General features: G+C 36.5%; 2 protein-coding genes across 3 annotated transcripts in view; one reads left to right on the top strand and one right to left on the bottom strand.

The window, feature by feature from the left end:
* Positions 1 to 2,558: 2,558 nt before the first annotated feature.
* Positions 2,559 to 14,602, top strand: part of LOC137715483 (multiple organellar RNA editing factor 8, chloroplastic/mitochondrial-like) — a 36,002-nt gene continuing 23,958 nt past the window's right edge. Inside the window, exons 1-3 of one of the 2 annotated variants that reach the window (XR_011065570.1) lie at positions 2,559 to 2,711; positions 2,803 to 2,868; positions 3,413 to 4,225. Coding sequence is in view for 1 of the 2 variants with exons in the window: in XM_068454828.1 (XP_068310929.1) it covers positions 2,630 to 2,711; positions 2,803 to 2,868; positions 3,413 to 4,050 (786 nt within the window). In the remaining variant the exon portion in view is untranslated. Of the gene's footprint in view, positions 2,712 to 2,802; positions 2,869 to 3,412; positions 4,513 to 14,602 lie in introns of those variants that run through there. The other variant, XM_068454828.1, reaches the window with a different exon arrangement.
* LOC137714574 (receptor-like protein 2) lies at positions 4,731 to 7,441 on the bottom strand. Its single transcript, XM_068453761.1, has 2 exons — positions 7,437 to 7,441; positions 4,731 to 6,981 (listed from the first exon to the last, which is right to left on the bottom strand). Exons 1-2 carry the CDS (start codon positions 7,439 to 7,441, stop codon positions 4,731 to 4,733), a joined length of 2,256 nt encoding a protein of 751 aa, XP_068309862.1.

Genomic DNA, 14,602 nt, shown 5'->3' with positions numbered 1-14,602 from the left:
TTACGCAGCAAAAGTTATTGACCGTAATTTAGATTGCCCATTGAGATGGGCAAGTCATACCGTGGTACCATGGTACTGTCGCCACCATCACTACCACCGCCCCACCACCACTGCAATCACCACACCACACCACACAACAACTATAACCGAGTTCAGCTGCAGAAAGAAGAAGTCTACGATCTTATGAAAAGAAAAGAAAATATATGGTCATGCTGCTGTTCAATTGATCTTGGAGAAAATAGACTACGGTTCTGTCGTAGATTTTGCATCCACAGCACAACCTTGCAGATCAACAAAATTGTGACCAAAATTGAACAAGAGAAACCAATCTGAAAAATAAAATCCACCGCCTACAGCCGCACGGCTTCTGATCAATGTTAAATTATTGGCAAGGCAAGCCGGATGCTGGTGGCAGGGGAAGCCGGATATATCATGCGTGTGAAGGGGAGATAAAATTAACAGCAACGACATTTCACCGTATGTACACATATTTTTCTCTTGAAAAGATTGCATTGCAGCTCGATGAACTCTTTGTTGCCGCCAGAAAACTAACGTTAATATACACCAAAAACAAGCAAATTGTATCTGTTTCAAAGTAAATTATGAAAGAACAAAAGTTACCCTCCATACGCTATTTCATCTGTGCCTAGGAATGCAGAAACTTAAGCACACTCCCCTGGTTTCTCATTCGCTGTGCTAACAGAGGATGAGGTTACGACAGCTACTTCCATTTTTCTGTTTTTGGCAGCTCTGGTCTGGTCTGCTAACAAAACTTCTTTTCGAATTTTCTCTCTTTACAAGCTCTAGATCCAGTTTCTCCAAAGGTGAGTTATGTGACATGCTTATGTCCCGTTGAGCAGCAACTTGACCATCTATTAAAGTCTTTCTGTCCAGCTATTAAGAATAAAGAGTAGAATGCAGTAAGACGCGAGCAAACAACACTGAAAAACATTAGAAAATAGTTGATTGAATCTGATTGAATCTTATATGCTAATTCAAAAGCACAAATATTCGAAGAAAATATCATAAAACTTACTGAATCTTACATGACTTCACCTTGGGGTCTTTTAAGGCTTCTATTGTTCTCTGCTTGATTCGCTCACAAGTCTCTGCATTATATGAAAGATCGAAACTTCAGATTCAGCCAAATGGATGAAAGTTTAAAATCCAACCAACATTTACACACAGTTTCTATTTACCTGAACTACGTTTTGTGCCTTTGTTATCCTCACAAGTCTCTGCATTAATTTTTTTTTTTTTTCCATCTCTGTCTCTCCTTTTCTTCTTGCTAAGAAACAATAGTCAAGAAAATGAGAGAAATAGGCGTAATGACAGACCTCGTAACTTTGGAAGGAGAAGGGAAAATATGCAGAATTGTGATTTTCAGAATACCGGTCCATCTCCTGTGCCTAATCAAGCTGGGCCAAATTCGGGACCTGAATCTGCCAGCATGGGTCCTCCACCCCCGAACAGGGCTCCAATGCCGCCTCCCAACATGGGTCCATCAAACAACTACAATAATCCCCCGCCAAGCAACTGCAATTCTGGGCCATGAACCCCTCCCAACAACTACAATCAGATGCCTCCTAATGACCCGGGAGGGGTGCCACTAAACTGTTGAAATATAAATGTGTTCGCTGTTTATGTTTGAATTCCAACTGTAATGTTGTTATTGGAGAGTATTAGTTACATAGCTCATAAGCATTCGATAGGACACTTGTATTTAGCTCATAGGCTAGACGGAATGGAGGGCTGAGATTAACTAAGAATTGTTTTGGCTCTCTCTCCTCTAACGGTTAGTTTTTGTATGGTTGTGTAAGCTCACAAGCTTTAGTGTGAATGAATGGCATCAGCAGAGTAACATTCTCCGTGTGAACAATCTTCAAGAATGTGTTCTTTCATTTTTGATTTTGTTTGCTCCGTTTAATCCGAAACTGAAAAGAGCTTGATAGCTCGTCACTAATTTAATGTCTTTGGATTATGAGAAATCAGAATTGGAAATGGAGTTTCAGAATTTATATGGCTGTGTTTATAGTGTATTTGTTTCTTAATTAATTTTCAATTTGTATCTGTATTTTTTTTTTAAGTTGTAGCTTTTTAATTTTCTCTTTTTCGCTCTTGATTACAGTAGTATTTTGGGTTAAGTTAATGGCTTTCTGTTGTAAGATAGAAAATGATTTTGTAATTGCAATTGGCCTTTATATCATTTTTGTAGGGTTTTTGACTTGATTTTTTTTATATCACATAAATGTGTGTGTTGCGCTAAATTTCTTAATGTTGGGTTATATGTTTTGAAGTTCTAACAAAAGCAAAACTCATTAACTTTTTTGTAGGCTTTTGATATTCAAAATCTAAACTATAAACCCACTTTGTGGCAGGGTCTTAATGATCTCTTAAATAGTATGGTCTTAATCATGTTTCTTATAGCATGGTCTTGATCACTTTTTTTTCTTACAGACTAAAGTTTTTGTAAGATTCATGGCTTTCACATTTCAAAAAGCACATAGGATTGTACTGTATTCCTATTGTTTGTGTTTCCTGTGATTTATATTTTGTAATGAAGATTTATATAACCAAGTTTACATTGCTTGTACGCATTCGGCTGAACTGCAGTGAGGAAGAAGCAAGAATGAAGATCTACTCAGTTTCAACTAGGTGCTATTATGCGTTTGGGGCGCTTGTATCTGAAGAGGTTTCACTCAAAATCAAAGGTGATTCTGCTTCTAAGTTGGGATTTTATTATTTTCTTGTGTCTGAGTTCTCATATATATATGTGTGTGTGTATTTGTAAAATTCTTGCAGAGTTGCCTGGAGTCCGTTGGGTACTTCCCGATTCCTACTTGGATGTTAAGAACAAAGATTATGGAGGTACGGATATGCTTGTTTCTTCTAGTTGAATTTCAAAGAAAACAAATTATTTATAGCAATTGATTCATTTAAGTCATAAGTTCCATTCCGTAATTGCTCTGGCAGTCTGATGATATTTTGATTTTAGATTTATTTCTTTATTTTTTCTGACAAAGGATAGTTTGAGGCTCTAGAATGTGACAGATGTGAAAGTTATTAGGCAGCAGTGCTAGTGGTGTGTAGAACCGGTGAAATATAAAGACCCCTGTTGAAGGCTTTCTGCAACCCTAGTCATTTTGTACAGAGTTTTTGTGTAAAATATCATAATTTTGAACTAACTAGTTTCGCGTGTCGATTACATCCGAAAAAAATGATCCACGGTAATTTTCATTTCAAAATTTCTGTACTCCCAAGAATTGTGGTCTGGGTACCGAGTGTTATAGTAATATTAAACAGCGTGTGTTTTTTTCTACATTGTATAGCTTTTTCTATGTTGTTTTCAACTAAGTTAAGTAGGAAAATTCTTTTATCCACGATTTGTTTGCTTTCTTGTTTGTTTTGGCAGGTGAACCTTTTATTAATGGCCAAGCAGTGCCATATGATCCCAAGTACCATGAGGAATGGATAAGAAACAATAGTCGAGCAAATGAGAGAAACAGGCGTAATGACAGACCTCGTAACTTCGACAGATCAAGGAACTTTGAAAGGAGAAGGGAAAATATGCAGAATCGTGATTTTCAGAATACGGGTCCATCTCCTATGCCTAATCAAGCTGGGCCAAATTCGGGACCTGGACCTGCCAACATGGGTCCTCCACCCCCCAACAGGGGTCCAATGTCTCCCAACATGGGTCCTCCACCCCCCAACAGTGCTCCAATGTCTCCCAACATGGGTCCTCCACCCCCTAACAGGGCTCCAATGCCACCTCCCAACATGGGTCAACCAAACAACTACAATAATCCCCAGCCAAGCAACAACTGGAATTCTGGGCCACCAAACAGCTATAATCAGGCGCCTCCCAACAGCTACAATCAGATGCCGCCCAACAACTACAACCAGATGCCTCCCAATAACCCGGGAGGGGTGCCACCAAACAATATGGCTCCGCCTTCTAATGCAGGATGGAATGATCCTGGACAATACCAGAATAACTACACGCCAGACAGGGATGCTGGAGTCAATCCTGGTCCAAACCGTTACTAAGCTTGAGGCTAGTTGCGGTATGATGAGTCTTGAAGGCATGTTGTAGATAAACGAGGAGGTTGCTCGAGATGGGCTGTAGGTTTCAATGTTTCTGGTCTTGAATGATATTTCGTTTGGCATATTGCTGTGGTTGGATCGTGGTTGCCTTTCATCCGAATATGATTACACTTTCAAGGTCATATCTTATGCGATTAGTCGTGTCTTTACTTTGGTGCGCAGCATGAGTTCTTTCAGGTAGTGCACATGTTGACAGAAAGCAGACTGCATGGGGATCCTTGTTAAATGGAACATGTTAATTTGCAGTACTCTCTGAAGATTATGTGTTGCTATTCGTTCGTAGATTGGTTTTGCATATTTTGGGGGTGATGTTATTTTGCTAGAAAAAAGACATGTTACATTGTCAATTTGGTAACCCGAGTCTCAGTTTGGCCCCTGAATCAAAATTTTGACTTCTTTTGGCTATGTTTGGGGTGAGGGATTTCCAAGTCTCAAGGAATCGAGACCAAGTTAGAGGGGATTGGAAATGTGGGAGGGATATGAGAGGGATTTCTAAATTACGATTTACGAGTCATTTACAAAGCAGTAGCTTCGATAGCGTAGGGACGTTTATTATAAAATAAAATACATGACAGAGTATTCGAAACCCCCAAATGTAACCGAGAAAAAACAAAGAACTCTATTTAGTTAAGCCATCGTTTCATCCTGTTCATGCGCACTGCTAACATGGCATAGAGCCTATCCTGTACATTGTCTGTGAACTGAAAGTACGCATACCTCCATGTCTTCTTTACGATCAAAGAACCACATACTCCCCAGAATCCAAAAATAAACCCGAACACAGCCCAAATATAGAACCACGGTAGTTGATGCCCATCGTCCTCATCATCGCGGTTATTCTTACCATGCGCATCAGTGCGACACTTGTTTGGAAGTGGGGCACCGCAAAGTTTTGGATTCCCCTCAAATGCAGAAGCTTCAAAGCTTTGGAGCTGAGTACTTGTTGGGATTGAACCTTCGAGATTATTGTACGAGACATCAAAGCTCTTCAAGAAATTAAGGCTCGCCAGAGATGATGGAATTTTTCCAGACAAGTGATTCTTGGAGAGACTCAAAGCTTGTAACTTCATAAGGTTAGACATTTGGTCAGGAATGTTGCCGGAGAAGTTGTTGTTGTCTAGATGCAACTCTTGGAGAAGCTGCAGTTGGCCGATCTCAGACGGTATATTACCGGTAATGTTGTTGGAAGAAAGATCTATAAATGAAGGAAAGCCATACAATATGCGGCGTATTCCATAGGTGATTAGTACCTCTCTCGAGTTCGTAATGTAGAGTGGCAATTCGATATAATATTGGTCTGCTTGAGCTGCAATAAGTTCATGTACCAACGCCGGTAGTCTACAAAGTTCTTTCGGAAATTCACCTGAAATAAGGTTCTTTGACAAGCCTATATAAAAAAGTCTTGGTAGATCAGTCCCCAACCAGCTAGGAATTGTCCCTGTGATTTTGTTGTCATCCAGAGCCAAGATCTGTAGGCTCTTTAGCTTTGCTAACCATACAGGTATTCGACCTGTGAGATCACAATTCATCAAGCTCAAAAATCGAAGATTTCGAAATCCATCAAAACTAACCATGTCATCGTCAGATGGCATTCCTTCACCATTAAAGGAATGCGTAAGGAGGAGTATTTGAAGACTTTTGCAATGCATCAATATCTTCATTGCTCCTGTGACATTTTCCAATCGGAGGCTACCAAGAGAGAGGAAGGACAGAGAGTTTAGCGAAAGAATCTCAGGTTGTATTTGTCCCTCTAGATTGTTCGAACTTAATCGAATTGCTTTCAGGGATCTACATGAGTAAAGGCTTGTTGGCAACTTACCAGTGAAGTTGTTCCTATACAGGTCAAGTTTAGTAAGTTGAACAAGTTTGGAGAAATTAAGCTTGGTAATGTCTCCTTCCAAGTTATTTTTTGCCAAACGTAGTTCTACAAGGCTGCTGCAATTCATCAAAGATTGGGGCAACGAACCTTGTAGGTCGTTGAAATCGAGCTTTATGATTTTTAACCTGGAGAGCTTCCCCAAACGGAGAGGGAGTATTCCGCTCAGTTGATTGAAGGAGAGATCAAGGATTACGAGGTTGTTGAGGTTGACAATTCTCTCACTAATGCCTCCATATAGTGAATTCAGAGGTACTGCAATTTCTTCGAGTTTGGTAGCATTATAGATATCTTCTGGAAGTAGCCCTGAGAGATTATTGTGACCAGCACGGAAGATCTGCAGCTCGGAACACCTCCCAAAACCACGTAAAATGTTGCCATTAAATTGGTTTGAGGAAAAATCCAACACTCTAATCAAGGGGTTAGAATGGAGACATATAGAGGATGGGATGTAGCTGGAGAAGGCATTGTTGCTGACGTTGAAACTTGTCAAATTCCAAGCATGCATGAAGAACGAAGACGGAATTGGACCATGGAAGCGATTGCTTGACAAATCAAGTGTCCGGATGTTTCTAGATGTTAGAGACAAAGGTAGCACTCCAAAAAGAAGGTTATAGCTCAAATCAAGAATCTCAAGAGAATCCAAGGACTCAAAGAGTTTATTTTCAAGTGAACCGTGAAGTGAATTATGGGAGAAATTCAAGTGGGTGAGATGAGTGAGGTTTCCAAGTGAGGATGACGAGGTAAAAATAACTCCGTGTAGCCCCTTCGAGGGTAAGAGCAAATGGGTGACCCGACCTTCCTGATTACAAGTGATGCCTTCCCAAGTACAACAGTTAATGGAAGTCCAATTTAAAGGAGGAGAGGATAGAGTGAGGTTGAAGGACAAGAGAGCGCTACGTTCATTTTGGTTGCATGCGTGGATATTTGGAGATATAATGGACGTGAATAAGAGGATTGTGAGAAGGAAGCCATGAGCCATTGTGTTTGAAGGCTTGCTGCAGCTCAATGCTTTTTGTCTTTGTATATATAGCAGGATCTTGAATCTCTACACTTAAAAAATGCTTGATTAGATGGAAAAGTAGCTTTCGCAACATTAGAAAACAACCATAACCACACATTAGAAGTCAAGGGGTCCTCCAAGAGCCCGACTGAGAATTTGGCGACCACATAATGCAATATTTCCAACCCCTTCAAGACGTCGAATAGAGATTTTCCACTAAAGAACGCACAAACGACGACCTTCGCTCGTTAGATCTACCAAGGAAAATTCAAGGTGGGGCAGACGATAACAACAAAGATAGTGAGCCTAATTTGGCCCCAAGTACATGGAAACATTTAAAAAAAAAATGAAAGTGTGTTTTTTTCTAAAAAGCACATCAGTTCAGCTGCTTCAAGTGCTTCATACTATGAGCATTTCAAGTAGTTTTTATTATTTTATTATAAAACTCACAGCATTACTGTCAATTTTTTGCCAACGCTGTTAAAAGTTATTTTGGCGATCTTAAATCACATTTAGTTACTTTAAAAAGCACAGTCAAACCTGCCTAATCTACGTAAATATATTATACTAACCTAGTGTACCAAAATGTTCGAAGCTAAATATATTGTAATGAATTAGTGGCACATAAGAAAATATGCAAAAACATGTGTACCGAATCTTTACGAAAATATTTTCTTATATAAGATTAGGCCTGGCAAACGGGTCGTGTTTGTCGCGTTTGTGTCGTTTTCGTGTAACACTTGTTATCTTAACGAGTCGTGTCGTGTCACACCCGTTATCTTAACGGGTCCTTAACTGGTTGGGTCACTTTACCCAACGGGTAAAGTGACCTGACCCGTTAAGAAAAATGTATTTTTTTCCTTAAATTTTCACATACCACATATTGCCACATATATATCACTTCAAAACATTAAAACACATTTGTCGTTTATGTACTACATCTACACTTGAAAATAAGAGCCTAATAAACAAGCATTCATACACTACTAGTCTATTACAAAATATTAAATGTGCAAGGATATGCAAAATGAAAGAGTTTTTGTTTTCAAGGTTGTGAAGCCTTTCTCAAAAGTTTAAACCTTGCCAATGGAACTCAAAGCTTGCATATTATTCCTTTTACAAAATCCTCAATTTTCATCAATCATCATGACATAAGATTTTGTGGTATCCACTAGTGTAAATATTTTAAATTGAAGATCGAATTGATTCATTGTATTCATATAGGGTCAAGGAGTGTAGCTGTTAAAAATCATCAAAATTGGAGTTAAAATAGCCGTTAAATCGAGATTTTTTGCTGATAATCGTTAAAAAGTTTTGTCCCGTTACTTAATCTCTGAATGTTTGTTTTTTGCGATTTTTGGCATATGTGATCTTGAAACATATACAAATAAGTTTAAATATTGGATCGTTGAAATTATTTTCATAGAATGTATATCCCATCAAAATAATAGATTCACTAACACTTAGAGTTTATTTATACTTTTATTAAGTATAACATAAGATTTTGTGGTATCCACTAGGCTAAATATTATAAATTGAAGATCGAATTCATTCATTGTATTCATATAGGGTCAATGAGTGTAGCTGTAAAAAAATCATCAAAATCAGAGATAAAATAACTGTTAAATCTTGATTTTTCGTTGATAACTGTCGAAAAGTTTTGAACCATTACTTGATCTCTGAATGTTTGTTTTTTGCAATTTTTGGCATATGCGATCTCGAAGTATATACAAACATGTTTGACAGTTGGATCGTTGAAATTAATTTCGTAGAATGTGTATCCCATTAAAATGATAGATTCACTAATACTTAGAGTTTATATTCATACTTTCATTAAGTATAATATAAGATTTTGTAGTATCCACTAGTGTAAATATTTTAAATTGAAGATCGAGTTATTCGTTGTATTTACATAGGGTCAAGGAGTATAGCTGTAAAAAATCATCAAAATTGGAATTAAAATAACCATTAAATCATGATTTCGTTGATAACCGTTGAAAAGTTTTGTCTTGTTACTTGATCTCTGAATGTTTGTTTTTTCCAATTTTTGGCATATGCGATCTCGAAGTATAAACAATAGATTCACTAACACTTAAGAGTTTTATTCATACTTTGATTTAGTATAACATAAGATTTTGTGGTATCCACTGGTGTAAATATTTTAAATTGAAGATCGAGTTAATCCAATGTATTCGTATATGGTCAAGAAGTGTAGCTGTAAAAAATTATCAAAATCGGAGTTAAAATAACCGTTAAATCGTGATTTTTCATTGATAACCGTCGAAAAGTTTCTCCCGTTACTTGATCTCTGAATGTTTGTTTTTTGCAATTTTTGGCATATGCAATTTCGAAGTATATACAAACATGTTTGACAGCTAGATCGTTGAAACGAGTTTCGTAGAATGCGTATCTCATCAAAACAATAAATTCACTAACACTTAAGAGTTTGTTTATACTTTCATTAAGTATAACATAAGATTTTGTGGTATCCACTATTATCGAGTTCATTCATTGTATTCATATAAGGTCAAGGAGTGTAGCTGTAAAAAATCATCAAAATCAGAGTTAAAATAACCATTAAATCGTGATTTTTCGTTGATAACCGTCGAAAAGTTTTGTCCCGTTACTTGATCTTTGAATGTTTGTTTTTTGTGATTTATGCGATCTCGAAGCATATACAAACAAGTTTGACGGTTGGATCGTTGAAATTAGTTTCGTAGAATGCGTATGCCATCAAAACGATAAATTCACTAACACTTAAGAGTTTATTTATACTTTCATTAAGTATAACATAACATTTTGTGGTATCCACTAATGTAAATATTTTGAATTGAAGATCAAGTTCATTCATTATATATATAGGGTCAAGGAGTGTAGCTGTAAAAAATCATCCAAATCGGAGTTAAAATAGCCGTTAAATCGTGATTTTTCGTTGATAACTGTTGAAACGTTTTGTCCCATTACTTGATCTCTAAATGTTTGTTTTTTGTAACTTTTGGCGTATGCGATCTCGAAGCATATACAAACATGTTTGATGGTTGGATCGTTGAAACTAGTTTCATAGAATGCGTATCCCATCAAAACAATAGATTCACTAACACTTAAGAGTTTATTCATACTTTCATTAAGTATAACATAAGATTTTGTGGTATCCACTAGTGTAAATATTTTAAATTGAAGATCGAGTGCATTCATTGTATTCATATAGGGTTAAGGAGTGTAGCTATAAAAAATCATCAAAATCGGAGTTAAAATAACCGTTAAATCATGATTTTTCGTTGATAACTGTCGAAAAGTTTTGTCTAGTTACTTGATATCTGAATGTTTGTTTTTTGCAATTTTTGGCGTATGCGATCTCGAAGTATATACAAACATGTTTGACGATTAGATCGTTGAAACTAGTTTCGTAGAATGCGTATCCCATCAAAATAATAGATTCACTAACACTTAAGAGTTTATTCATACTTTCATTAAGTATAACATAAGATTTTGTAGTATCCACTAATGTAAATATTTTAAATTGAAGATCGAGTTCATTCATTGTATTTGTAAAGGGTCAAGGAGTGTAGCTGTAAAAAATCATCAAAATCAGAGTTAAAATAACCGTTAAATCGTGATTTTTCGTTGATAACCGTTAAAAATTTTTTGTTCCATTACTTGATCTCTGAATGTTTCTTTTTTGCGATTTTTGCTAATGCGATCTCGATGCATATACAAACAAGTTTGATGGTTGGATCGTTCAAATTAGTTTTGTAGAATTTGTATCCCATCAAGTTCAATGATGTGTGTATATATATATTTATTAAGTAGATTTAAATTTATTTAGTTTGTACGTATAACACTTAAGAAATTGAATGATATGTATATTTAAGCCAATCCAGTGGTCACCAATTTTTAATATTTAATTTAATATATATATATATATATATATATATATAATTATTATAGTTTTCAGGGGTATAAAATTGTTAAATTAATATATATAATATATAAAATATTTTTTTAGGATTATAAAATTATAAAATTAATATTTTGCTTATTTTGTATTGTGTTACCCATGTGTATAACCGAACCAACCCGTTATCTTAACAGATGCTTTTCGGGTTACCTGATAATGACCCGATTCGTTATCGTGTCGATCCGAACACCTGTTAATTTCGTGTCGTGTCGTGTCGGGTTATCGGGTCGTGTCAGGAATTGTCTGGCTTATATAAGATACTTACCATAATGAGAATTAAAATTCATAATATTTTCATAAAATTTAATTTATGAACACCATAAAATTATAAATAAAAAAAATAGAGATATTTAATATGCTGGCATTAAATAGAGTCTAGGGACTAAAATCAAAGTTTAATCTTGTATAAGATATTTTTCTAAATTTTATTTTATTTAAGGATTAAAATCTAGTTTTCTTTATTAGGGGTTATGCTTCATTAGATGGAAAAGCAGCTTTTGAAACATTTGGAAACAGCCATAATTACACATTAGAAGTCGAGGGGTCCTCCAATAACCCAATGCAATTTGGCAACCATTTGGCAAACAACCATAATCACACAATGCAATTTTTTCCTGACGTTGAATAGAGATTTTCCATTAAACAAACCACAAACGACGACCTTCGCTCATTGGATCTACTAAAGAGAATTCAAGATGGGGGAGATGATAGCAACAAATATAATGAGCTTAATTAGGCCCGAAGCACGTGAAAACACTAAAAAAACAATGCTAAGTGCTTTTTAGAAAGAGAAAAAAAAAAGCACTTTAGCTGCTTCTGATAGGAGCATATTCATGCGACTTAATTAGCTTGTTCTCGTGCATTTATGTTGTGTTTATTTAGTTATTTGAGTGTTTAAGGCCACTTTTGTGTATTTTCAGATTATAAGGCCAAAGTGTGCAAGAAGATGCAAATTGGAGTCTTTTGGAGCGAAAGAGGAATGAATGAGTTGAAGACTTGATGAAACGACGAATTCCTACTCCAACGATGAATTCTTACCAAAATGAGGAATCCTACTCAAACAAGGATTCCTAATTGAAGTAGGAAAGTTAACCCTAGGTTTCCCGTTTTGGTAACCTTTCCTAACCTTAAACCCTAGCCGACCTAATTCATTGCATGCATTCATATTTTTAAATCATTCAGCCACCATATTCCTATTATTCAAATCTAAGCCGCACCTTATTTTTCACCCTAGATAAAATTCAGCCATTCACTCCCAAAAACAAATCTTGCCGAAGCAACATCTCCCATTATTTTTCTAAGCCGTGGCCCCCCATTTATTTTTGACCCTAATAAACCAAAAAGAAACCCTAGAGCCTTATTAAATCAGCCACCATAAGACATTATTCACTCCATAAGCCGTGTCTCCCATTCATCAAATATTTAATTCCTAAGCTTTTTTTCTCCATTCTCCATTTGATATAAGGCAGCCACCTAAAAACCTAATTAATTCCCATTAGTGCCGCATCCACCACATAGCCCATTATTCTAATTAGCCATTAACCCTAATTCCTCCTATAAAAACCCTTGCATTCTCATTCATTGAAAATTGGATTCACTCCCCACTCCAACTCTTCCATTTCAAGAAAATCATCCATTCACACACACAAACTCCCTTTTGTGCCGTGCCTTCCCCATCAATCCATTCTTCCATCTCCAACCACTCCCCACTCCATTCCACATACACCTAAAGCCCTAAACATCTCCTTAGATCTTGTGCCACAACGAAGAGGAAGAGAAGAGTGCCTAAACGTTCATACAATTCAATTTTGAGTTGTTGGAATGTTTAGGTGTTTCTTTGATTTCAAAGTTATGAGGAACTAAACCCCCCTTTAGCTAGGGGGTGATTCGAAACTATGTTTATACTTGCAATATGAATTGATTACTTTCGTTGGAATTTCATAAGTTGTGGATTCGATTCGTTTAACCGTTTGATTGATAACTTATTTATGTACGTTTATTAAGAATGCGCGCTTAATTTTCATGCATGAATATGACGCTAGAATATAAGTGAGTTTCACCTAATAGTTACGAACTTATATTCACAAGTAGTGGAGGTTGTTTATAAACAATCGCGTTAAACGAATTCTTGGCATAAGTTTCATGCGTATTCCATAGTAACGAATGCCTCGTCAACACTTATAATTTTCATTGAACTTAATGATCTTGGTTGAATGTCTCTATCATGCGTATTCCATAGTTAGGGACTTTGATTAAGAATAATTTGGTTGTAATGCGTATTCCATTCAATCCAATGAATCTAGGGAAATCTGAAAGTTAATTTAAGCGGACCTAATTAACTTGGAGCATTGAGTTTCATAATTTATCGAAAGACCAACTGAGAATCAATCTTGTATGCAAGTGTAACATGTGTGGAGAAGAACCCCTTGGCTATTCCATCATCCATATTTTCATCACATTCATATTTACGTTTATTCGTTTTACAATTTGCTTAGTTTATTAACTTGTTTTGTTATTTCAATTTTCGTCAAATCAAATTTCCCCCCCCCCCTTATTTTGTTAAGTCTTAATCATTTGATTTGTCTTATTTTATGTTTTTAAGTATTTGGAGACTTTTGAACTTGTTTTGAGTCTTTTAGTTTGTCTTAGTGTTTTAAAAGTTAGTTTTATTTATTTGAGTCAAGTGTTTAGCATCCCTAGTTAATCCCCGGTTAGAACGATCCCTACTTACATCATTACTACAATTGTCACAAATAGGGTTTAGTTTGTGTGCGTATAAATCTCGCATCAAATTTTGGCGCCGTTGCCGGGGATTGGCAAAATTGCTAATCCCTTGTCTTGAGTCTTGTTTAAATTGTTTAGTTTCTGTTTTGTTTTAATTTTTTTTGCACCGTGTGTATGTGTTTTGTTTTTTTTTTTTTTTTTTTTTGTGGCAACTTGTTTTCTTACTTGTGCCAAGTCTATTAAGTTGGTTATTTATCTTGTTTACTTTTGTGTGTAGGTACTAGTTTATGACCCGTAGCTCACAACCTGTTCGTGAGCATATCTCCGACTTTGACGGTGATTTCGAGAGGACTTTGAGAAGGAACAAGAAATTGCAAGAGTCTAATCCTCCTAGTCCCGAACCTGAAGTAGAAGAGGAAGCCACGGATTGGGTTAAAGAAGAAGTACCAACCATGGCCATGGACAATCGAACCATCAAAGAGCTTTCTGCCTCGGGTTTGGCCAATGCAGCCCCTCTTTACATTCAATACCCCGAGGCTGCCCAAGGCAAGACTGATGAATTCGAGTTGAAGTCAAGCTTATTGCACCACATTCCGAAATACCATGGGCTTTCCATGGAAGATCCCAACAAGCATCTCAAGGAGTTCGAGGTTGTTTGTTCGAGCATGACACCCATAAATGTTGATGGGAACATTCTGATGATAAAGGCTTTTCCATTCTCTCTTGTGGAAAAGGCTAAGGATTGGCTTTATGAATTGGCACCCGGGACCGTTACTTCTTGGGAGAGCATGAAGAGAGCGTTCTTGGAGAAGTTCTTCCCTACTTCAAAAGTCATTCTCTTAAGGAAGAAAATTAGCGGAATCCAACAAAGTCAAGGAGAATCTTTTCCGGCATACTACGAGCGTTTTAAAGCCCTTGTTGCATCATGTCCTCA

The sequence above is a fragment of the Pyrus communis genome, chromosome 14 (genome assembly GCF_963583255.1).
Source record: "Pyrus communis chromosome 14, drPyrComm1.1, whole genome shotgun sequence".
Taxonomy (NCBI): Eukaryota; Viridiplantae; Streptophyta; class Magnoliopsida; order Rosales; family Rosaceae; genus Pyrus; species Pyrus communis.
This window is presented reverse-complemented; position numbering and strand designations above follow the sequence as displayed.